We start from the raw sequence: 26,160 nt of genomic DNA on the forward strand, positions 1-26,160 counted from the left end.
TCAGCCACTCGTTTCATGTTCAACTTCTGTTTCATGTCATGTAAAAGACAATGCTGACACCTTCAATTGTAACAAAGGAGAAAAGAAAATCCGGGAAGGTGACTATCTTGTTATGTAAAATTAATCAGAATTACATAAATCTAGGTGGAAGCGTAACTGAGTAAAACCTAAGCAAGGCACATGGACTGTTCTGTTAGGAATCAAAGGGATACAGTGCTCTCAACAGTCATTGCTCTGTAACTGGTCTGAAAAGATAAGGTTGCTCTGTATTTACACTAATAGCCTGTCCCTTCTCTGTTCTAAAACCCTTGCTGCTTAGTCTGCACTGCAAAGGGAAAAAAAAAGCAACTAGGGACTTTTAATAGCAGATGACTGCAGAGGAGCCACGCTCACCTTGCAGATGGAGCTTTGTTGTTCTGGAGTGCAAAGCAGACCTTTAGCTCAAAGTCATTGCTAATCTCCGGTGTACAATCCACATGGTGCTCTTAACCCTAAAACCCATGAGGCAAAACCGGAATGTCTGCTCCTAGTGACCTTACCACGTCCCTCAGTGTGGCCGCACTCAGGACGTGGACGGCTGCTGCACAACACTCGATGGCAAAGTTCTAACAACCCTTTTCATGACAGTCCATCCAAGTCAGCATCAGCACAGAGACAGTGAGAAAACATGCACGGGGAATATCAAACTTATATCTAATGTTTACAAGCAGCATCTTAATGCCTAAAGAAAAAAAGGGCATCCACAATTCAAATTCACACTGGACTTCATGATAAATCAGCAAAACAGAAAAGGAGATCCTCCATGCATTAATGACCAACACATGCCCTAACAACTTCACTGATCAATATTCGATTAGAAATTACATTGTATTAAAAAGTTACTAACAAATCGTCACCTATAACTGGTACTGAAGCAAGAACAATCAGTGATGTATGGAAACCCTGCTTTGAAAAGTGAGCTCTTTTGATTTATGGGTCTCCTTTGTTAATAAAGAGAAAGAAAATAAAACGTACAGGGCTTCTCAAGTTTGTCTTGTCTTCCCCTTAACTTCAAACACTGAAAGCAGAAAACTCTTTCACTCCTCCCCTGAGGTCTAACCTCTTTCGAAAAAATAAAATAAAATAAAAAGCCGTTTTAAAAAGAAGAAACAATAAATGAAGTGACAGGGGGTGAAGGAATGAGGAGTGTACCCAGGGAGAATAAAGGGCGGTTTTATAACAGGAGGTATTTTGTTAGCAAGTGACTGGCAGGTCTCCTCCAAGTTAGAAAGAATTCTATCCACTCTCCCAAACTGCAGAGGCCAAAAATGTCTAGTCTAATAGTTCTGAAATCCCAGAGTCAGGAAAGCCTGGGGGGAGGGCGGAGAACGAGTGAGTGGGGGAAGGGGGAGAGAAAGACCAGCAGGAGAAGAAAGAACAAAAGGAGAAATCCAAGAAAGGGGAAGGGAACCAGAGGACCCGGGAGGCCTAGGAGTGGGCGCTGGGGAGAGCACGACCCCGGGAGCAGCGAGGCAAGCAGGGCAGGGCCATACTCTGCAGCGCGGCGCACCATGGACAGGGCTCCGCGCGGGCGCGGCCCACACCCCTCTAGAGGGCGGCGGGAGAAAGAGCGAGCGACCCCGCGCTGGCCCCGTCCCGCTTCGGTGACCGCAGCACTCTCCGGCCCTGCGGCCCGAGTGCACCAGGCCCTGGCCCGGGAGGGGAGCGAACAGCACCATCTGTGCCCATCTCTAGCTCCCAACGCCCGCGGAGAGGCACTTCCGAGCCTCGCCCGCACTTGGGGCTACCATCCTGCTACCCAACCTCTCCTCCGGATGGGGGGTATGCATGGGGCTCCGGGGTGAGTTTCCCAGCCACGCAGCGAGGGTGGACACACCTCTCTCCGCTGCCTCTATAGGACCCCCACCGCACATGGGCACCGACTTGGGACCCCCACCTAGACCCCGCCCAGCGCGAGGGTCGCATCCAAGGCTGCGTGGCGTGGCCAATGGGACCTGCTGGAGATCGGGACTGGGGTAGGGACATCTTCGGCAGGGATGCCCCAAGAAAGTTGGGCTGGGGGCCTGTGTCGCGGAGTGGCAAGAGAACTCGGGACCTGCCTGGAGCAGGTGCTTCCAGCTGCCGCCAAGTCTCAAAGTACAGTCAATGCAAAGGCTTGCTGGCGCTTTCTCGAGAGTGGGAAAAGTGAGGGTGGCTCCAGGCAACTGCGTCCCCAGGACCCACGCAGGGCAGAGGCAGCGGTACGGAGAAAGAAATGCATATTAAAAAAAAAAAATGGCCAAGTAATGGGGACTTCTCGCCTGGTCTGGTACCAAGGATGAGGGACCAGAAGCGTGCTAAAGCTTCTGCCGGCAGACACTCAGTGTGGCAGGGGACCAGAATCGCTTTCCAAGTGGGGCCAACATAGAATATTGCCAGGGCAAGAGAATCCAAAGGCCAGAAGGCAACTCTGAGCTGGGATGAAGACAATAGGACATAGGAGCCCCTGCGCACCAGGAGGCGCGCGGGTGCTGGAGCGGGGTGGGGTGGAGGCAAGTCCTGTAACTAAGACACCAGAGTGAGAATTCCTAGTGCAAACTCGCGACCCCTCCCTGAAGAAATAAACAAAACAAACAAAAAAAATCGGATTAAAGTACAATGCGAGGGGACGAAAAGCACAGAAAACTACAAAACCTAGGAGTTATCCTGCCTCACCCTTCCTCGAGCTCGCCTTGGCCCAAAGGCGAAGCCAAGGAGACCCTGTGACCAAGGCTCGCAGAAGCAGGCACGGTAGACCAGGTGGTCAGGGCGCCTGGCCCCGGAGTCCGACCCGGGCTTCATGCCTGTTCAGTTTCTTGGCCGCGCGGTGTGGCACCTCCCTTCCCGGGTGCTCAGCCCGGCCCCGCAGCGGCGCGGGGAACAAAGGGACCCGGCGCCGCACGCCCCACCCCGCTTGCAGCCCGACCCACCCGGGACCTCTGCGTACCTGAAGCAGGGCTGCCAGCAGCGGCAGCAGGGTCCGCGGCGCTCCCGCTATCCGGCACATGGAGGCGGAGAGGGGCCGAGCGAGGAGCCGGAGGCGGCGGCGGCAGCAGCAGCGGAGCACCAACAGCAGCGCGGAGACGGCTCCGGGCAGTGGCCACCCCTTCCCTTCCCCTCCCCTCCCCACCCCCTTCTCCGCTGCTCTGCGCTCCCCGCCAATGAGAGCGAGCTGGTAACAAATAGCGGGCCTCCGAGTCCGCCGGACTCGCACCAGGAGTAATAAAACAGACGGGAGATCAAGGAGCTGGGGAGGGGGCGGGGAGAAGGGCGGGCGTGCGTGCGCGCCGAGCAATGTGTGTGTGCGTGTGTGTGTGTGTGTGTGTGTGTGCACGCGTGTGCGTGTGTGCGGGCCGCAGCGCAGGCGGCTGGGCTCCGGCCGGAGTGCGGCGGCAGCCCCAGAGATGCGGTGGCCCGGGGACCGAGGCGGATGGAGGATACGGAGGTGGAAGCCGGGCGGGTGTTGCTCTCAGGAGCTCCTCCACGCGAGCTTTCGAACCCCGGCTTTTCCCTTCTCTGGGCGTCCTCTCCAGGGCCGAGCGGTGCGACAAAGCTTCCGGGGGTAGAGCGCCTCGGGGGAAGGGCGCTCGCGGCCGTGCGCGTTGCGCCCACAAAGGGCGACGGTCCCGCTGGCCAGGCCTCCGCGGCGCCCCCTTCCCTGCTCTCTGGCCACTTGGAGACTCTGTTCTCCCGCGGCGGCCGCGTGGGGGGGGGGGTTGTCACGAAGGAACGGGGAGGGGGGGGGAGATGCGCGGCCGCAGTCGCGATGGCCGTGCCCCTCGCCGCTCGCGCGCGTCGGCACCGGCCGCCTAGTCCTCGCCACCCGCGCGCACCGCGAAGGGTCTCCGTTGGCGCGACCCGGGCGAGCTGCAGCCGCTCTCCCGCCTGGCCGCACGCGCCGCCCGGGCCTCCCGGTCCCCTCCCGCCGCCGCTGCCGCCGCCGCCCTCGCCCCCGCCTCCCTCCTCCCGAGCCTCCCGCCCGCGTCGTGGCCAATGGGAGGCCACCGAGCTGCGGCGGTAGCGGGCCGGATCCACGGCAGCCGCCCGCCCCCGCCCTGCCCAGCGCTCGGTTTGCCTTCTGCTGCAGCCCGCGGGGGTCGCCCGAGGGGTAGCTGGGGTACACCGAGCGCCGCCCAGCAGGTGGAGGGCTGCGGGAAATAAAACTACTTGCGCAGGAACTTGCTTAGCGGCGGCCCAGGGTTAGGTCCGCGGAGGGGAATTGGTGGCGACTGAGAATGGGGGGGCGGGGGGAGGAAAGGAAGGATATCTCTCTCTTTGGTAGCCTAAAGCATGCGTTTTCTGTTTTGTCATTCTTTCGCGATAGGTTATTTTTCCTGGCACTGCCAGACACAGCAAAGTAGCAACGCAAGCAGAGCCCATCCTAGCCATTGTTGTCTGAGCATCCTGCCGGCAGGGGAGCTCAGGCCAGGCTCCTCTCTGGTGTTCGCACCTCTCCAGCCCCCCGTCATTGCGGATGTACTGGAATGACTCAAGTTTCTGGGTTCTTGTTTTGTTTTCTGCCCACCCCCCACTCCCCACCCCCCGCACGTACACGGTGGGAATTTGAGAGTGCGTGCAATTTTATTTGAAATCTCTGCTTTTATATTTTTACCGGTTCCTGCCGGTAGTCACATTTCTAGGCTAACATTTACAGGGACTTTGGTACTCCTTCCTGCAGCACTCGGCAGCAATTAAAAATAAACAGAAGCTTAGTGAAAATAGGATCGGAAAGATAAAATGACTGCTGCAGAATTCACACCAGATTAAGGATTTTTGTTTCCTTTGAGACAGGAACTTGAAAGTGTGAAACTTTACAAGTTTGGGTCACAAGCACTTTGTGGAATGGTAGGGGGCAGGGAGAGAGCGCTTGATTCTTGCAAGGTAATAAAACGGCTTTTTTTGGTCCCCCCAGAACCTTGGCTTTATGGAGATATTGAGGGGTGTTTGCTTTAGAGGTGAATAAAACAGCCTGTTTTATATAAGCGTTGCAACGCATTTGAGATCAATTAGCTTATTTGAAGTAAATAAATATATTCTGTCCCTATTGCTCTCTCTTCAGCTTTGGGCAACTGAAATATTAACCTTTGAATCTGAGTTTCAAGACACCGATCATTTAAGAATTTGACGATGAACCTGGAAAAATCAAATACTAATTTCTTTGACATAACTGATGCAGCTTTTAATAATGTACGATTGCTAGTTAGGCTTTTAAATTTTTAATATTAATTGGAAGGCTTATTCAATTTTAATTAAAACATAATATTGCAAGCCACGTTTTATGACACTAAATTTTTTTCGTGGCTTTCTTCTCAAAAAATAAGAAAGGTCATGTTAATTAAATTTCAAAGATGAGATGAAGGGCTTGGGCTAATATAGTAATCAGGGCAGCCTGTTCTTTTCCTTTTTTTTTTTTTCTTCTAAATGTTATTGCCATAGGACTGCTAATGGGTAGTAAAGTTATCTTCGCAATAGCATGTTTATAAATTCCAATTTTAGGGTGTCTCTCATAACAGAAGACATCAGTCTGGGGGAATAGCTCCCAGGTCCACACCCAGTGACTAAGCTGGGCACTGGCCTTGGGACCTTCCCTGCACTCTCTTCAGCTGTACCTCTTGATGTTTATTGCCATGATTGAAGTTACAGTGGACTATAACTTGACTAATTCTTGCTTTAAACACCACAGTCCCCATAAATTAAGCTTTTTTAAAGATCCCCAAATCTACTTCTGAGTCGCTGTCGTGTTGGTCTCTTTCTCTGGGAGCAGCAGTTCTGCTTCAGTTCATTTTTTTAATCGCTTGAGTAAGCACTCTGAAATCTAGTTTGCTTATCACTTCTCAGTAGTAGTAACTGGATTGGATTCTTGTATGACTTTAAGTTGATCACCTGACCAACTAAACCGTTTTAATTGGTTTCTGATTGCAAGAAGGACTAGCCTGGTCTAATACCGTGTTATTGAAGATTACGTGCATCCCTACGATGCTAATAAGCTCATTCTAGTATGGACTGTTACAGCCACACAGCATTTCCTCTGTAACACTGTACTCAGTATCATCCAACAGTGCATTTCTTTCTCTAAACCAGTGATAGCCCCACCCCCAGACAACTATTCCCTGATCAGAATATTGCCCGTCTAAAGGCTGGTTTTCCTTCCTTTATTTTATTGAACTTCAAGGATACAAGGGACTTGCCAGTGACCCAAAGAAACGATTGGGCAATATTAGTTTTGCTAAGATGGAGGAAGATTAGAAAAATGATACAAGTGAAGACTGGGCTTATAGACCAAATCAATCTTAACTTCTATTTAATGATCTATAGCTTATTTAATACAGGAGAATGCCAAATGTGTATGTATGTATGCTTATCATTGTTGACAAACTAAATCAGTGACGACTCAGTCTACAGAGGATGTAGATATCCACATGATTCATTTGCAAACACAATTTCAAAGCAAAATCACAACAAATCTTGCTTTGTGCTTTCTCAGACAGGAGACACTAAATGTGCAAATGCCTGGTTTTTTTTGTTTTTTTTGTTTTTTTTTTTTTTTGTAAAAGGTTCTCGCTTTGAAAGCAAATGCCAAACAGTTGTAGTCTAGTCTGTAGCTTCCTGTCCTCCATACATCCTCTGCAGACATGCCTTTAGGGCAGGGCTCCCGCTGCCCAACAGAGTTCTTCCCAAACATTGAATAGAATCTTTCCCTCTCCTCCCAGGCCCCAGGGGAAACTAGGTTAACCCTTTTCCCTTACAAAGTACTCTCAGATTTTACTTTTCTTCCCAGTTAACTTCAGTCTGAATTAAAGCTGACCTTCCTTGGGTAGCATCCCTTTCATGGGATGCATCCCTGAATGTTATATGTGGAGCTGTAGACCTGGTTTGTGCAGCCCCTCCTTTTGTAGACAGGGAAATCCGCGTGTAGGAGACGACCTCGTGCAGGTGAGGATTCAGAATGGCAGCCCTATTATCCTACTGCCACGTTTAGCCTCTGTTTTGCCTTACTCTGGGGAGTCCCTTGAGAAAGGTCCACTATATGGGACAATCATTTTGTTTTTCAAAATCTGTATGAAATTTGGACTAGAACTCAGCATCTCATCCCTTGCTTCCCTCTCAGCTTTCTGGCATGACCACCTTGCCTTATTTAGTGTGATTTTAGCATTTGAAGATCCATCTCTTTGATAGAACCTGGCTCCTAAGCACATACCAGTGGCTCAAGCAGAGAAGTTATGATCTGTTCTGATACCAGAACAGAATCATGACTTTAAAAAACAGGAAGCATTCTTGTTAAAGTACATTCTTTTCCCCTTTCAGTAGTTGCAGATGAAACTCAATTACCCACATGGAAAATATAACAAAGTAATTTGAAGTACGCATGGTCAAGTGTGCTACGAAAATCTGATGAGCAATTAAGCAGAGCAGAGTAACTTGCAAGCAACCCCTGAATTACAGCAAACTTCCTTGTGGAAAACAGAAGGCATAACACACAGACAGAACTCTACATTCAAGGACACATGACTTTGAGTATGTTTCCTAACAGCCCAAAGGCTCTTGTAGTTCCTTATTTCTAACATGAGAAGAAGTCCAGTATTGTTTAGGAAATATATGAAGACAGAGGATCACAGCTGGACTTCAGCATTTCACATCTGTATATTAAATTTGATGCCTTCCATGCAGGACCCTGAGGGCAGTTACTCAGGATTTCAGGTAATACTCTTCCCATGTCCCCAGTTCTGTCTTCGGTGTTTTTCTCTTTTGTGTTTCTTTTTAAGATTTCAAAAGAAAACTAAGACTGGAGAGATGGCTCCCTTGGTAACGCATGTGCCTCCAAATCACAGGGACTAGAGTTACATCCCTAGATTCCATTTAAGCTGTGAGGATCCGCCATCACAGCTGTGGAGAGACAGGAGACAGAAACAGGAATGTGCTGGCCAAGTACTAGTGTGGTTGGCAAAACTGTCCCTATCTTCTTGAGTTCATCTGTGCCCACTTGCGGAAGATGACCACAGCAAGACTTACTATTAACTTCCCCCACTGAAGAAGGAGCAGGGAGGTTCAGGGGATGCTCACACAGATAGCCAGCTGTGGCCCCCAACCAGCTGTATGCAGCACTGATCTAGCTGCACGTGGTCCAAGGAAAGGGCTGGAAGTGTCAAAGCTTGGGAGGGCAGTGAGCACCCTTTACATGGGCATCCATGTAGCCATGTTAGGCATCCATGGGGACTCCTCATCCATACAAGACTTTCCAGTGTGGCTGCTTTAAAGCTCTTGACCATAACCCCATACCCATTGTTCTGTCAGTAAGCCTAATAAACTCACTGGTTCTCTGGGGTGAACTTTGTCACTGGTACCTTAGGAGGAAGGGTGGACATTGTTTATGTCTCCCTCCAGGGAAGGAATTTTAGGAACACCATGTCTCAAACAAAAGGTGGAAAGTATAGATTATCTTCTGACCTCTACAGGCACTTACCCCCAACACACACATGTACACCCCTACACATGAATGCACACACACAATTTTATTTAGTTTGTCCAAGCTTTAGTGAACAACAAAATCTGCCATATAAAAAGCAATGCTAAGTAAACATTCTATGAACCAATAGAAAATTGAAACTTTGGTGACTTTATGTAAACATGCAGAAGCACAATTCTGGCCATATCAAATATTCTTTTGAAACAACAACATATTCATTATCTCTGTATTGATTTATATGTTTAAAAATTAATTCATTTAAAAATTGTTGCAAGATTTGACAAGTAACAGGACAGAACCAAGACTTGTTTTGCTTAGATCCTTCCTTTTGTGAACCTGATTTTATTTATTTATTTCCTGAACCACTTCTTGCGTATGTACTATTAAAGGCAAATTGCAAACATAATCCCTAGAGTTCACTTAAAGATGAGCCCCATTTAAGAAAATGGGATTCCTTGGATACCCAAAAAACCCTACTTTCTGTACTGCAAGCATGGGTATTTATTTATGGGGTGGTTACTTAACAGCCAGAGGGTCTATTTCTCAAGACAAATGGAACTGGAAGAAATCAAACAAATCCCTCTGAACTCTTTGGTAAGGGTTAGTCGTGCCAAACTTTTGCCCTTGTGTCCTTTTAAAGGCAAAGATCTGCCTTCGGGAGAGTTCTGAAATACAACTGTCATTGTGTAGAGGACAGTAAAACGGATTTAGTGTCTGGATTTAACACTCATTATGCCCTTTCCTCCAGTGAAGATTGACGTCGTTGGTTAAAGTATTGGTGTGGGCTCTGGAGACCAGATTTGCCTTCCCAAAGCTATAGCTGGTTGAATAATCTTAAGCATTTCATTTAATTTCTCTGCATTTTCTTATCTACCCCATGGAAACAATGCTACCTTCCCTTAGGGAACACTGAGAGCAGTAAGAAAATGTCAGTAAAACCCATTTAGTTCTTTAGAGGAAAGGGCTAGATAAGGCTGCAGTATTCTTTAAGGCTGTGGATTTAACTGTAAGAGGAGTAATTCTCTCACATTTAAATTTAAGTCACACTTTAATGATGGGGTATCATCAAGCCAAGGAGTGCTTGCTAAATCATTCTCGTATCCACAAATGTTTAAAATAACATATTTGCCTTTCGAACTATAAAAGCAGCTTTCACTGATAGTTGAGAAAATCCATCATTAATTTACTGCATTCATCCACAGATTATGTTTCTTCTTCCTTATATTCTAGCACAACCATAGTAGGCATAGCCTAGGTTTAACTTTAAAATGGTAGCTGAAAAAAAAAACATAAAAAGGGAACTGATGAGATGGTTCAGCGGGCATAAAGTACTTCCTATGTAAGCAAGAGAACTGAGTTCCTATCTCCAGCACCCAGGTAAAAGGCAGGCATGGTGACTCACACCTGTAACCCCAGCACTAGGAAACAGAAACTGGAAGAACCTGGGGGAAGAGGGCTTTCTGGCCAGTCAGTCTAGCCCAAATCAGTGAACTTCAGGTTAAGTGAGAAACCATGTCTCAAACAAATAAGGTCGATGGAGATTGTGCAAAAGGACATGAAAGAGACCAACTATGAATGGAGGGAGAACAGACTTAGCAGAGGGATGGGGCAGGGGGAGAATAGGAGAACCATAATACACACTTTGTTTAAAAAAAAAATGTCACGCTGGATGGTGGTGGAGCATGCCTTTAATCCCAGCACTCAGAAGGCAGAGGCAGGCTGATCTCTGTGAGTTCGAGGCCAGCCTGGTCTACAGAGTGAGGTCCAGAATAGGCACCAAAACTACACAGAGAAACCCTGTGTCGAAAACAAAACAAAACAAAACAAAACAAAAAATGTCATAATGATCTTTAACATGTATGCTGGTTTAAAGAAAAAAATGTAAGTTGGAAAAGTAATTGAAAAAGACACCCAATGTCAGTCACTCTCCTCCATATGCTTCTACATGGTCTAGCACTGTCTCTGTCTCTCTCAGGGTCTGTCTGTCTCTCTGGCTCTGGCTCACTCTCTCTCAACAATATTCCCCTTATTCACAGAATAGAATGTATGCCATGTGATCCATTCTTTATATAGCAGCTCAGAAGTGTTGAGTGATTATCACAGAGAATCATCATTTTTGGGAGCTCTGTTATTGTTTTTTTTTTTCTTTTTTCACAAACATGTTTGCAAGAAATGGGAATATTCTCATTTTTAAACTTGTTTTGACAGCCAATAATAAACATGTTTGCGTTGAAAGTTAATTTATTAAAGCTAGATGAAATGTAAATCTTTTTAGAAAATCCTGGAAACAGGCAAGGACTGAGCTTATAGAAAGAGGCTTTTGAAGTGTCAGGTCATTAATGCCTTTCATCGGGGAGTGAAAGGGAGGGGCAGAGTCAAGGGCACATAGGTATAACCACCCAGCAAGGACAAAAGTTTTTGAGGATGCTCTCCAAAGCAGAAAGGGCTCATGAAGCCCATGGCCAAACCTCAGAGTGCTGAAGTACTCCTTATCTTAGAGACTGCTCAAAAAAATATTTGACCAGTTTTCAGAGTGAGTCACAAAGGAAAATAGGACGTGGAATTTGGACAGCAGCATGGGGCAGCCTTTCGGAACTGATAAAAAGCCTACAGTACAGGGCCACCGATACACAATCCTGGTATTTCAGTTTGTCCTTTCCCGGAATTTGCATGTTGCTTGATAAGGACAAGTCACAAACAGAAAGGGAGTTTCTCACCAGATGCCTGCGGCTATGCATTGAGTGGGCTGTTCTCTGATCCAGAACTATGACTTAAGCAAGTCGTAGCTTCCTACTCAAGCTCCCAGCATCCTACCGCTGACCTCTCAGCAGGATGTGGTCACATCTTGTCCTCGAGCTGTTTTGTCACTCAGAAGTGGACACAAATGCATTAATGAAAGCAGATACAAGTCAGATTCCTAACAGTTCTCTCTCTCTTTTGAATTCCCCTTTCTTCTGTAGATATTTCTAGATTGTTGATGCTTAATTTTCTTATCTCTCTCCTCCCCACCTTTGGCCTTCTCTTTCACAATACTTTTCTGAAGATTCCTTCCACTCATTCTTCCCAGCTTTTTATTGTAGATATGTGAATGGTCTTTATTTCCAAGAATCTCTGGTGGCTCACTTATGATTTCCTTTATTGAAATTGCTCTTGTATTATTAATGTAAGAGCTTCTTGAGTCTTCATATTACTCAAAGGAGTTTTTGTTCTGTTTTGTTTCCCTGTCTCCTGCTTTACCTTAGCATCTTCTATGATGCTTTCCTCACACTGTAGTATTTTGTGTTCAAGGCATTCTTGGGGCTGGAGAGATGGCTCAGCAATTTAGAGCATTGAGTGTTCTTCCAGAGGACCCACACTCAATTCCCGGCACCCACATGGCAACTCGTAACTATCTGTAATTTCAGTTCCATGGCATCTGGTGCCCTCTTCTGACCGATGTGGGTACCAGGTATCTACATAGTGAACAAACACACACATAGGCAAACACCCCAACACATAAAGTAAAAATAAGTAAGTCTTAGAAATAAAAACATTTCTGGTAAGTGGTAGGCAGGATTTCACTTAGTACCCCACCTTTCAGTACAATACTACCTGCCTCGGCTTATTGGAATAATGAATTCAGAGCCTACAACCAGAGATTTCTCAAGTTTCCTGCTCCCAGAGTTTTCTTGGCATTTCTCATTCTCATGGAGAAGAAGCTACCAGTCTGCACCTCATGCTCCCTGGATCTATGTTCCTGGGGCTAGCTAGCTCTGTACTGCCAAGTACAAGAAGTTTCTCAGTTCAGACTCAAGCCCCTTTGAATAGTGTCATAACCACAGATGACCTTTTCTCCATATCATTTTTTTAGTCCCTCCAGTTTTCATCTTTTGAAAAAGAATTAATGCATTTTATAATTATATATTTCATATATTATAACATAATAATTATAAAAAACATTTTCAAAGTAATAGATATGTTGAAGCAGTCCAAGGAGGTACATTCACCTTAATGAGTTCCACTTGAGTTTGTTCTAACGAAATCAGTCCTCAATAAAGTACTTGTCTGCATAAAATGAAGAGATTTGTGTTTCTGGAAGATAGTAAGAAATGAAAACTCAGAATAGTAGTAGTCCAAACCTAAAATCCACAGTACAAGGGAAAGAAATACTTAGTGACTAAAGTATTGGATGTGATGATCTTCCGATCTCTGTTGTTATGTGAGACTGTGTATGTTTGTATGTCCTAGGAATTATTTACTGGAGCACCTATTGTGTGTCTTATTCAGGGGATCCTATTCACCCCAGATGAGACAATGTCGGGCCAAAAATAGCATTCATCTTTCCAATGAGTTTTATTGGGATTGCTTACAGGAAGACCACGAGGGAAGGCTAACTTGTAAGAGCTAGGATGATTTGGGCAGCTGCATTACAAAAGTGGCCCCAGGTTACCCGTAAGATGTTTCCCCAAAGCAGGATCATTACAATTGCATGTGCAGCTTTCAGGTAGCTCCTCCTGTGAAGACTCACCTGTTCCTAGAGAGCTGTTGACTGTTTATAGGAGAGCAAGAAAGGTTCTCCTAAGGATTGTGAGATCATGAGCCCCATAAGTAAGTATCCCTTCTCCACAGGAAGTGTTTCAGCTGAGAAGAAACTACACCACAAAAAGGAACTATGTGAATAATATGGATTAGTAGGTGTTTTTACTATCCATTGTCCCAAATATCCCTTATTTCTGTTAACTCTTGATATTAAGGATTGCAATTAAATAATTATTTGTTCTTCATTTTAATACTATAAACCTTCTAGTTTTTCACTCAAGCATTGTGTAGTAGAATTTTATCATCTTGTTATCCTCATGGCATCACTTCCCCTAGTAGGTAAGACTTTATCACATGATGACTCCACGCTTAGAGTTAAGATGCTGAGACCCATTTTATAAACCCAGACAAATCAGTCAATGTTTCAATAGACATTGGATTCCAAACAGTTAAAGATGTGTCTCATGGACATCCTCTTTTGCCCTACAGTGGTGACCTGGCTACTGACAAGTAGATTATAGGAGAGAAAAGAAAATTTTAACTTCTATTAAAAAATACATTTCCTTAAGAAGAGGTTCTTCCAGTTTCTATTTGTTTTAGTTTGCTTGTTTGTTTGCTTTTTACTGTTTATGTCCAAACTGAAACACTTAGCTGAGATTGAGAACCAACTGTGAGACCCATATCATACTTGTTTCTTTTACCCTTAGCTAGCTAAAAGACAGGCAGGCCTTGGAGCAGCTGTGAGGATTGTGGGGAAGGATTGTGGTACCACCGAGAGAGCAGAGCCAGATACCTGATGGCTTCAGCAGGAGATAAACTCGATGTGCCTGAAAGGAGTGAAGAAATAGTGAGTTCTGATGGAAGAAAAAGCATCCACAGACCGAGTGAGGAAGAAACCTCCCAAGCTGGTCAGCCCAACCTAAGTTATCTAACCCAAGCCTTAGGCAGAAGTCTTAAAGGTGGAACGCACTATATTTGTTTCAAAATCAATATGGTCACCTATGCATCGCACACTTGCAGGATCTCCCTGAGCACCCTGAGGTCTGCTGCTGATACTCTGCTCCTGTCAGTACACCCGAACTAGATTATCAACACAGGGAAAGTTACACAAATCAGATTTTAATAATCTTCATTGTAAGTTAAAATAGCACAGTCACCCTAAATATTTAAATAACCAATAGCATAGTTATTATTTTCCCACAAATGAATTAACTCTGTGGCACTGGAGCGATTCAGCCAAAGGTCATGCACATGCTAGACTACCACTCTACCATTGCATCACATCTCCAGACCTGGATCAACCTATTGTATTGACACAAGGTCTCACTGCCCAGGCTGGACTAGAACTCCCACTACAGAATGGGCTGGTTTTGAAGCTATAATCCTGCTTCCATCGCTGAGACTGCAGATCAGTACCCCCAGGCCCTGGCAAATTCTTACTTTTGCTTTCAGAATCTTGAACATGAAAATGACATGTTCTATCCAGTTACTATTATTATTCATCTTTTGCTTTCAGTTTGAAATACTGGGGTTTGGCACCATTCTGCACCAATACGTATTTTCCTGCCTCTTAACCTGAGCTAGGATAATACTCAGGCTTTGTGATGGAAGTAATAAAGAACATTTCCATTTATGCTGAGTCACATTACAGTATCTTAAAAAACAAGCAAGAAAAACTGTAAGGAGGGAGCGCGTGACAGGAAGGAAGTAAAAGCTAGCTCTGGGCACGGATGCCTTCTCTAAGAAAGCTTCCCTTCCTGGTCAGCCACTTGGGAGGGGTGGAGTGCTGCTCTTCGGTGCAGCCATCAGGAGGTGCTCAGAGTTCGGGACAAACTCTTCAAACCGTCACGCTCCTTGTGGTCTAGTTTTTATGTCTTGTAAGGGTTTGTTTTTAATTTTAGAAATTTCATTTCACTTGAATTTACCACTTGTAAAAATTGAGAAGCTGACAGCTCTGGGAAGCGAAGCTATCCAATTAGTCCAAAAACACCCAAACGTTTCTGTGGCATCTATCATCACAGAATACCAAAAGGCCCTCTGAAAAACAGATTGGGTTAAGAGAAAAACATGTACTCAGGAAGGGAAAGCTTCCTGGATATTCTGCGCCAGAGACAAAGAGTTGGTATTTACTGGGGTGAAGCAGGGGTCTTCAGAGAGTGCCCCAAGGGTTGTATCTAATCTTGTTAAATAGAAGGGCTCATTTATGTTTTGAATATGCCTACAGGGTATAGGCATCTTTCACCTGGCAGGTTCACAACTATGTGTTATAGACACGTTCAGACTGGTAATTATTCTTTCTCTTCCCATCGTATTTTGTTTGGCTAGAAACTAATGTTTGGCTCAATGTGAATACACAGTGAAGAAAGCAGCTGGGGACACTAGACCCTGTCTGTCCTTGATTGGTTTCCATTGGTTCCTACAGCCACGTTTGGGGCAAATAAAGGACTTTAGGTTGCTTATGTATATGAGAAACTGGAGGCTATGGATTTCAAACGAATGCTACAATCATGAAATACTGTATCTTAATTAGCTAACTGACATAATGATCTCTTCAGTAACATTGTGTCAACTGTCAAGTTTAAAGTGACAAAGACGCACATAGATTAAAAAGGGAGTTTTATTCCATACTTAAAGAAACATATGCATAACATTTTAATGTTGTACAACTGAGAAAAATAGGAAAATACATATTTTTTAATTGTGATTGCTTAAGGTACATTCCTAGAAAATGGGAACATTTATTTTGACATCTTTTGCACCCAACTCTCAGTAAACCTGAAGTCCTAGGCCTGGACAAATGCAGCATTAAGCCTGTACTGAGCAGTGGAGATGGTGACACCTACTGGTGAGCTGGGAAATCGCATCCTAGATCCATAAGACAGTGAATGGTCCAGTCACCTATCTGAAATTCAAATATATGCTAATAGGTTAGCACTAAATCTCTGAAAAAGTCGTTTTGGAGCATGCCCATCAGTTCAGAAAAGCTAATGTGTATTATTTTTAAACATATTACCATAAGTGTCTTAAAGTAAGGAAGGTTTCACTCTTGCAGGGCCACTATAAACTGCAGATTTTTAGAGGAAATGATGGGAAAGTGAAAATTAAGTCAATTATATAACACCATCATTTATTAATATCACAATGTGCAAAGGTTATCAATGAATAATTCTAATCTTACCCAGTGATTTGGAGTGTTGTCATATATTAGGGTCTATTTTAGGATGTCTTTTCCTATCCATTGATAAGTTGTTTCTTTTTAATTTGGTATTTATTTATTATAGCTTTGCAACACACTTGTTAGATGCAAAAACATGTATTATTATGATTATTATTATTATTCAGAAGTTCTCTGTTATTCTTTCCTGATTCTTTTTCCAGAAAAATGTTTACAATTGTTTTGTTAAGGCACCTCATATCACATTGGGTTTATGTTTGAATCACCATTAAACAAAAAAATTAATATGATAAAAATTGAAATGTATAAAATATTATTTGACCTATAATTTCTTTAGATATCTCAGACATATTTGGAATTTTATTGATAAGTCAAGATATATCAGGGATGTTTATATGGAAATTGTTACCTGAGACTTTACATTTTTGATACAACAAAAATAAAATAATTCTTTATATGACTATATTTCCACATTTGAGAATACCTGTATATAGGTATACCAATGTTTTTGTGTCTTTGTGCTTGTAATAAATAGAATAATTGTTGTACATTTCCCATAGAGTAATGTTTTTCATTTTCTTTAGATGCAATTTGCAGTTGAACTAAATGTGTAGTGTACCTCGGCTCTTCATTTTTATCTTAGTTCTGAGGTCACTGGGTGAAAAATAATCATGTTTCATGTAATTACTACATTTTTCAGATTTAATGGTAGCCGCCTCTGGATTTTACCATTTGAAATATACAATTATGACAGTTTTCAAAAAAGTTTATTAATTTTGGGGAATTTCATTGAATACATTATTCATATTAATCTCCCTTCCCCAACTCCTTTCAACTCCTCCCACACCTTTCTATTCACTAACTTTATGTATGCATGCTCTGTCTCTCTCTCCCTTCTCTCCCCCTCTCTGTGCACTATCTCTCCTTTCTGTCTCTCCCCCTCTCTCTGTGCACTATCTCTCCTCTCTGTCTCTCCCCCTTTCTCTCTGTATTATCTCCCCTCTGTCTCTCTCCCTCTCTCTGTGCATTATCTCTCCCTTTTCTTCTCCCTTTCTGTGCGTTATCTCTCATTACTGTCTCCCCCCCCCTGTGCATTATCTCTCCTCTCTGTCTCCTCCCTCCCCCTGTGCATTATCTCTCCTCTCTGTCTCTCCCCCTCTACCTGTGCATTATCTCTCCTCTGTCTCTCCCCCTCTCTGTGTGCATTATCTCTCCTCTCTGTCTCTCCCCCTCTCTCTGCATTATCTCTCCACTGTCTCTCCCTCTCCCTGTGCATTATCTCTCCTCTCTTCTCTCTCCCCCTCTCTGTGTGTATTATCTCTCCTCTCTGTATCTCTCTTTCTCCCTGCCTCTCTTTCAGTCTCTTGTGACTGTTAGTCACATTGATAGCATAGTCTGTGCTGATGTCACTAATTATGATGTGAATTTTATTCAAGGTACTTTTTAAAAATGTCAGTGATCATGTTTTTCTTAACTGATTTAATAATTTTATAAATTGATAAATTATATAATACTGTTTCCTTCTGGATTCTTGAAATCTTGAAACTAAAATGGGAGTGAACCAGATTTGTGGGGTGCTGTGGGATGTTCTGTATGCTGTGAATGTGTTGCTCTGATTGGTTGATAAATAAAAAGCTGATTGGCCAGTAGCCAGGCAGGAAGTATAGGCAGGGTAAACAGACAAGGAGAACTCTGGGAACAGGAAGGCTGAGTCAGGGAGCAGCATGTAATGGTGCACAGGTAAAGCCACGGAACACATGGCAACATATAGATTAACAGAAATGGGCTGAGTTTAAGTGTAAGAACTAGTCAGTAGTTATCCCGAGCTAATGGCCAAGCAGCTTTAGTTAATGTGTGTGTTTACTTGGGTCTGAGCAGCAGTTGGGATCAGGCAGGACCAGAAAAACTTCAGCTACAGTGGGGGATCTGAGCAATCAGCTCAAGAGAATGACATTGACTCTTCTGTGCCTGACAGCAGAATGCCAGAAGATGAAGGAAGGATTGTTGTGGACTGTTTGTACACTGTGAAGATGTATTGCTGTGACTGGTGTAATAAAATGCTGAATGGCCAATAGCTAGGCAGGAGAGATAGGAGGGACTTCCAGACAGAGGGAGAATGCTGGGATGAAGAAATGCTTAGTCACCAGCCAGATGCAGACGAAGCAAGATGGGCAGTACAGAGTAAAGGTAACTGAGCCATGTTAAAAAGAAAAAAGTAGATCAAAAGATATGGGTTAATTTAAGTTATAAGAACTAGTTAGGAACAAGCCTGAGCTAAGGCTGAGCTTTCATAATTAATAATAAGTTTCTGTGTCATTATTTGTGGGCTGGTGGCTGATGAGAAACTACTATGACAGTGGATGATGGCTTCCACTGTTGATGCTGACATTTATGACATGATTCCAGAAGCCCTGGAGATAAGCTTCTCCTTACCTCTATTGGAAAAGCCTGCTACGGTGGGATCTGCTAATATTCCCTGGTCTCTTCTGTACCCTTTCTTCCTTCCTCACATCTCTGATCTAGTCTTCCACTATAGACTAAAACCTATGTATTCTAGTACAGTGGTTCTTAACCTATGGGTTGTGACCCCTGTAGGGGGGGGTCGGATGACCCTCTCACAGGGGTCACCTAACAACATCAGAAAACACAGATATTTATATTACAATTCATAACAGTAGCAAAATTACAATTATGAAGTAGCAATGAAAATAATTTTATGGTTGGGGATCACCAAAACATGAAGAACTATATTAAAGAGTCACAGCATTAGGAAAGTTGAGAACCACTGGTATAGTGCATGCAATTTTTGAAATAACCAAAACATACTCTGATTACCCAAATAAAGTGTGATATGCTTGGTGGCTTCTAGAAGAGAATTTTTTTTTCATTTTTAGATTTAAGTTTTTTCTGTGTTTGTGTTTAGTGCTGGGGATTGTTCCGTCCAAGGCTTCTTACATGCTAGGTAAGCACCGTGCCACTGAAGATCTCAAGTCCGACTTTGACGTTTCATTTTGAGACAAGGTTCCTCTCAGTTGCCCCGTCAGACCTCAAGCTCTCCAACCTCATGCCTCTGTCTTCTGATTAGCTGGCCTGTGCCTCTGGAACCGGCTCCAAAACTACTTTTTCTCACAGTTCCGGGTCTTGAGTTCCGGCATTAAGGTGGTAGCACTCACTCTCAGGTACGAACTAGGGCTCAAAGCCAGAAAGAGTTCTCAGTTAATGGATACTGTCTCTTCTGTGTGCTTACATAGGCTTTCTGCGTGGTATAGGTACAGATAGACTTTGTTTCCCCACCACCTCTTCAGTCTCCTCTACCTACTCTTATTATAGCCACCAGTCCTATCAGATTAAGAACCCACATAAGGTCTGGTGCCTATTCTCTCACTCTGGAGAGGGGCATCCTGCTGTCTGTGCTGTTGGTGTTTGACTAGCCTTCGAGATCAGCATGACCTCTTCAATCTCCATCCCTACTGTTGGGTTGCTTACAGCCATGGGCTGTATCCAGCTCAAAGTGAACCCATGAGTAATGCTGGACAAACTCAAAGCACAGAAATCAGATTATCCGTGTAGAGTGAGGTACTGAGAAAATTTAGGGCAGCCAGGAGCCAACTCTGCATCAAACTCCTTGACCCCCAGAACTTTTCATGTCCCTGGTGGTCAAAGCCACACATATGTACCAGCTGATGTCAGCTCAAGTCCCTTCTAGAAATAAACAGTTTGCAAATGAGTAACAATTTGCCACAAAGGATTTGACTCTGCAGTCTGGCATCTGGGACATTGCGCTGTGTAGTTATGCTGCCCAGAGGACAAATTCTTCATAAAGAAGCAGAAATCGGTGTAGCAAAGCTGCCGGGGGTCTTTAGGGAATAATATTAGTCTCCCCATGCAGTCTTTGCTCATAAAATCTCTCTGCAGTAAAGGAGGCCTCGTGGTGATAAGCATGACTTTAATAGATTAAACAGGGAACCGTGACCCTTGAATTTAGCTAGAAAATAATAATAAATTTTGGACTCTAATATGATAAAGAAGATTTGATGTGCCTTTTAAGAATGTAGAAATAGAGAGGTGATCACCAGACTAATTATCTTCATCATTATTTTGTCTGCCATGTGTGTGTTCGTCATCAGAAAGGGAAAAGATGGAGGGGCTGGGGCTAGGTGACATGATTTTTAGCCACACTTTTCTTTCAGGAGCATACTGAACTCAAATGGTTTGCTCTTTTCTGATTTAAAAATAATGCTAGACCTTTGATCAACAGCTTTTCACAGGATGCTAAACATTTGGGGTGAAATGAGACATTCTTGCATATACTTAACACAGTTGCTCTTTTAGAGGGCCTGCTAGGATTTATTTTTGATGCCTGAATTGCATGCTACTTTCCCAATTAAAAGCTCATGGAATTGCCACATTAACAGTCCCTTCCCTTCCTTTCTGGAAGGCTTGCTCTCCTGTTCTTCTGTCTCCTGGTAAACTCCTCCTTCACAGGACATGTCTGGGTTAAGACTCAGCCAATATAGTGTCCCCAGAAGCCCTGGCCAGTGCTGTAGGGGTGACAGTGGTGCAGAGGGAGTTTTGAGTGTCAGGCACACAAGCAATGTGTTAGAACCCTTACAATACCTGCAGCACACTCCCCTACCGCAGTTCGCACTCCTAGCCTGTGCTAACTCAACTCTCAAGCAAATCCGGCCTCAAAACAGCCCAGCTTTTTCTAGCCAGCAGAGGATGAGGGGAGGTTTACCTCAGCTGGGCATGCTGTCTGTTTGCTTCTATTGACAGTTCAAAGGTTTAAGCAGTTTTAATATAAAATGCCATAGTCTTTTAAAAGTCTACTTCTGTGCTTTTATTTTTCCATTTACTGCTATTAGTATATCACATCTATTTTTAAAGCCTGTGAATAACTTACATGTAATAACTTTATACTTAAAGAACAGGGAAATACATTAACATTATAGAGAAAAACATTTAAGAGTCAGCCCATTAGTTTAGGGTCTACTAAATAAACTTGTATATAAAATGGAATTATAATTATCATCATTAAACATTCTTTTTCTGGAACGGATGAATCTACTGATGATTGGTTGCTACTTTTCAATTTAAGTGAGTTCTGTGTTAGTATCTTTTCTTTATCCTTGAAGCTGAAATATTAAATAAATACAAAAGCTCTTGGGTCAGAAGGCCACTCTCACTGCAGACAGAAATTTTAGCTAATGAAATGGTTTCTTGTGACATAAAAGAATTGTAATTATACTTTTTGTTTTGCAAACAAAAAGAACAAATTTCTTCAAAAGTTCTTGTCACAATATTAATTATATATTTTTATAGCCTTAAGATACATCAGAGAAGTTATTATTCATAGTTTCCTAAATAGTGGATTAACAAAGATTCCAGTATAGGCAGATATTCTTTTCTACAGTGCTACAATGATGACAAAACTCTTGGATACTTAGAAATGTTTCAAACTATGAACACACGCCTAAGAAGAATTACTTTCATTGACAACTGAGCTAATTGTAATAGTTCTGTTACTCAAAAGCCTATTCATTGGATGTAAAGATCATTGCCAATTAAAAATGGACTCATATTAACTCTTCCATAGGAAATGTATTTTACATACCTTAAACATAACTTTATTCTTTTTCATACTGCTGAATGTAGACTAAAAACTCCATGTACTCTCAAAAATACTTACACTGTGGCATTAGATCCGAGAGGTAGAAACAGTGTGAAGTTTAGACAATCAAATAGTCTTATTTCAGATTTTTTAAACCACCCTTGTCAGAATTAACATGAGTACAGTAGAGCCTCATTTCATCACTTCTAAGAGTATTAGTTAGTCTTTGCCTCTCTTTTCCATGAGGCTCTCTGAGAGACCAGTGCGTGGTTATCATGGAATCCTTTGCTTTTAACAGAGATCCTTTCTCTATAACCAATTCAACGCATGACTATATGGGTAATTTTGAACAAGTGGATCTTTCTCCAAACTGAAAGGCTGCCAGGATGGAGAGGGAGTAAGCAAAAGAGAGTTTCAGAAGGAGTCTCAGGGAACCACAAAGAAGGCATGAAGCTCCACTGTCCTGTACAATCCCCCAACAGAAGTGTATTGAGGGGTGGTGGTACAGTGGACATCCTTACATTGAAATATGACACCTTATGCAACAGGTGGAAATGATTGTGTCATCAGAAAGAGCATCCAGCCCCTTGGAAGTCAGATTAAGTCTGCTGGAAGGAATTGGAATTTTTAAGCATTATTATTGCTTTTCCACCTCATTACAGAATTTCATGTTGCAATGAAATCCAAAATCTAAAAGATTCGAAATCAAAATAGGAACTGTCATCACAGCCTCATAGATCACATTTAATGAAAATCCTTTTGGACAAATATTATATTATACAAGTGTATAAATGAATAGTTACTCTAAATTTAGAAATGACTATTTTATTGACTCCAAGGTGTTGGAATAAAGTCTTAAAAAGGGCTCAGTCTTCTAGCCCTGTGAAATCCTGACAGCGAGAACACATCCTGGGTCGTATCAGAACAGTTACACTGCAAAACTAGAGGGAACGTGACACTACAAATGACATTGAAAGTGTTTTCAGAGTGTTAAGGCAAAGGGAACAAAAATCTTGACGAATAAAGACAGTAACACTGACTATTCAATATGATTGTTGAACTTTAATAAAAAAGATGAAAACTAGACAAGCAATAATTATGAATATGGTGAGGAGTGGTTCTGGGGTAAAGGCAGAATCCCTATTGTAACAGCAACTGAGGGCCTACAGGGTCACTATACCCAACAACCCAATACTAACATGACGGTTCACTACTATATGGAACTGGTTCCATATAGTAGTCCTTTTATGGCCTCTACAGGCACTGGACACATGTGCTCATGTGGGCAAAATTCTCATTCGTATAAAAACAATAATAAAATTTAAAAAGAAGATAGTTATAAGTTAAAATGTATCTTCTGAAAATTAGTTTGGGAGGAGAGGGATTTTAGTGGGGTGGGAAGATTGAAACCAGAGTATATGACTAGAAAATTGGCCATGTGTCTAAGCTTTAGCTGGTTTGTGACAATGTTTTGAAGTTTTTGTTTCTAATATTTGTTTTTATTTTATTTTTGTGTGTGTCTTTCTGTGTATGTATGCCTCATGTGTGAGGGTTTCAACAGACCAAAAGAGTGCATTGGATTCCCTGGAACTGGACTCCCAGGGAGTTCTAAGCTAACATATATGTGCTGGGAACAGACTTCAGGTCCTGTGGAGGAACAGCCAGTTTTCTTAATGGCTGAGTCATCTCTTTAGCATCTGTCTTAAAGTTTTTATTAATATGTTTGTTTCCCACATATTCTTATGCTTCTTCCTCTAGTCCAGTGGTTCTTAACCTTCTGAATGTTGCAACCCTTCAATACAGTTCCTCATGTTGTGGTAACCCCCAACCATAAAATTATTTTGTTGCTACTTCATAACTGTAACTTTGCTACTGTTCTGAATCATAATATAAATATCTTCTTCTGCAGGATATCTGATATGCAACCCCCTGTGAAAGGGCCTTTCGACCCCCATGGGGTTAGAACCCACAGGTTGAGAACCGCTGCTCTAGTCTATCTGAGGTTCGAAAGAAAGTTAAGGGAAGAATACAAGGAATCTATACATGACAGACTTCTGAGATATAAAACTGATATAGAAACTTAGTAAGAGTCAATTGTCATATATGTTAAGGCTTCCCAGACAAAAACAGATGACAGAGATGGAAATGATTTGGATACAGAATAGTGGTCCTTTGGGTCAGGGGGAGATAGTCCAGCAAATAGAAACATTTAATGCCAAGCTGGGGGACATCTGTATGATCGCTGGTACCCACATAGCAGAAAGAAAGAATCGACTCCCAAAAGATGTTCTGTGACTTCCAAGTGTACACAGTAACATGATACCTACATTAAACAAACAAACAAACTAACTAACAACTAACTAACTAACTAACTAACTAACTAACTAACTAACTAACTAACTAAAAAAAGTCAGATGTAGTGGTGTGCATTTGTAATCATACACTCATAAAGCAAGATGTTAGGCAGAGACAGGAGAATGACTCCAATGGTTACTGGCCAGCTTTCCTGGAGTATCTAGCAGAGAAGAAACATCAGCAGAGACACTGACTGCTTCAACAAGCTGGAAGGGGAGGAGAGACTCCTGAGAGTTTTCTTCTGATCTCTTCAGGAACAAGGACTGTGTAAGGTGTGCACTGGTACATACATACACACACACACACACACACACACACACACACACACACACACACACACACACACACACACACACACATGCATGTGCACGGTGAACAGACAAAGGTTCTTTCAAAAGTGGTAGGTCTAAAATTTAGGTGCCTAAACAAAACCAAAACATCTTTATGGCCTGGAAAAAGAGAAATGAAGCAGAGTGGAGAGAAGAACAAGTAATATTCAAGGAAGAGCTGGACCATCCATCTGCCCACATCTACTGTCAATTCCCGGTAAGTGGAGATGATGGAAACATCACTCATCGTGATGAGTGTAGGAGAAAAGTTGCATTTCTGAGGTTCGAGAATATGGCAGGGAGACACTCCTGAAAAGATCAGAAGAAAACTTGCAGGGGTCTCTCCTCCCCTTCCAGCTTGTTGAAGCAGTCAGGGTCTCTGCTGATGCTTCTTCTCTGCTAGATACTCCAGGAAAGCTGGCCAGTAACCATTAGCGCCATTCTCCTGTCTCTGCTTAACATCTTGCATTTGTGTATGATTACAAATGCACACCACTACATTTGACTTCTTTTAGTTTGTTTGTTTATTCCAATGCCTTACCACAGGCATTCTGTGTAAGGTGGAACCTGTGACCTCAAGACAGATCTAAGACCATCCTACAGAATTGCCAGTTCCGAACCAGGCAGAGAGAAGGGAAAATCAGACACTGGTCAGGTGGAGGAAGCAAAGTGGTCAGGTAGCCAGTGAGCAGAAGAAGACAATTTAGTACTGGATGTGAACTGTGTGGAAGCTTAGTAATGATCCTACTTCTTGTCAGACCAAAGTAGGAGGTGCTGACGGCTTAGACTAGCCTTTTCAATGCTATCACAACCACACAGCAATTTCATTAAAACAGATTCCTGGCCTCAGAGATTCTGAGGCAGTGGATCTGTGCTAGGGCATGAGAAATGCATTTCTGGAAGGTTTCTGCAGGACACTGATGCTATCATTTGAGGACTTCAATTTTAAAAGCGCCATTCTTGGCTGAACTGTGGAAGATAGGATATGCAACTTGCTTTCTACTCCACCTGCATGTATCTACTCTGAGTAACCCTCAGAAGTTACTGAAAAAGAGAGCCTGGCATCATCACATGTTGAAATAGTAAGGAATGGCTAGTTTTCTGAATGTGGAAAACTTTGATTTCCAAGAAAAAAAAAATTAGCATCATCAGAAAACAAAGCTTGAGAGTTCTGCGTTCAGGCCAGTTGTAGAGAAATAAATGAGTTTACCATTTGCAGAAACAAATTTCGTTGTTTGAAAGCTAGAAAGGTTTCGACTCTAATAGTGAAGCTTCACTGGGCAAAGTTTGGCCTCTAAAGCTACATGAAAGTATGGGGTTTCTGTAATCCAGGTGTCTGGTCTGTGACTCACCCCCTGGGCCTCCACAGAGAGCAGGAAAATAGGAGTGTGTCTGAGTAGACAGCCCTTCTGAGAGCTGCAAGAACGCAGAACATCTGGGGGCTTCAGAACACTGCTCCCAGGTTCCGAGTTCTCCATCTGGACTTTGCATGAGCAGTCTGCCCCATTCACAACTCTCCCAGGAGCTTCATGTACCCACAGCAAGTACCATTCATAGGTGGGATTCTCTCCTCCAAAGATTCAGGATAAAATGTAAGATTGCCACCCTCTAATCAGGTGACGCTTTCATTTAGGCATCCTGTGGGTTTTGCCTCTTCAATTCTGTACTGGTTTGCTCTTAAATTAGACTG

At 43.2% G+C, this 26,160-nt stretch overlaps 1 protein-coding gene across 1 annotated transcript in view; it reads right to left on the minus strand.

Moving 5' to 3' along the window:
* The window catches only part of Cdh2 (cadherin 2), a 221,964-nt gene extending 218,823 nt beyond the window's left edge, over positions 1-3,141 (minus strand). The window contains exon 1 of the mRNA XM_052741599.1: positions 2,966-3,141. Coding sequence (XP_052597559.1) covers positions 2,966-3,025 — 60 coding nt within the window. The 5' untranslated portion in view covers positions 3,026-3,141. The remainder of the gene's footprint in view (positions 1-2,965) is intronic.
* Positions 3,142-26,160: the final 23,019 nt, after the last annotated feature.

Source organism: Peromyscus californicus, unplaced genomic scaffold (genome assembly GCF_007827085.1).
Source record: "Peromyscus californicus insignis strain IS unplaced genomic scaffold, ASM782708v3 Scaffold_17__1_contigs__length_78620276, whole genome shotgun sequence".
In the NCBI taxonomy this organism is placed as follows: Eukaryota; Metazoa; Chordata; class Mammalia; order Rodentia; family Cricetidae; genus Peromyscus; species Peromyscus californicus.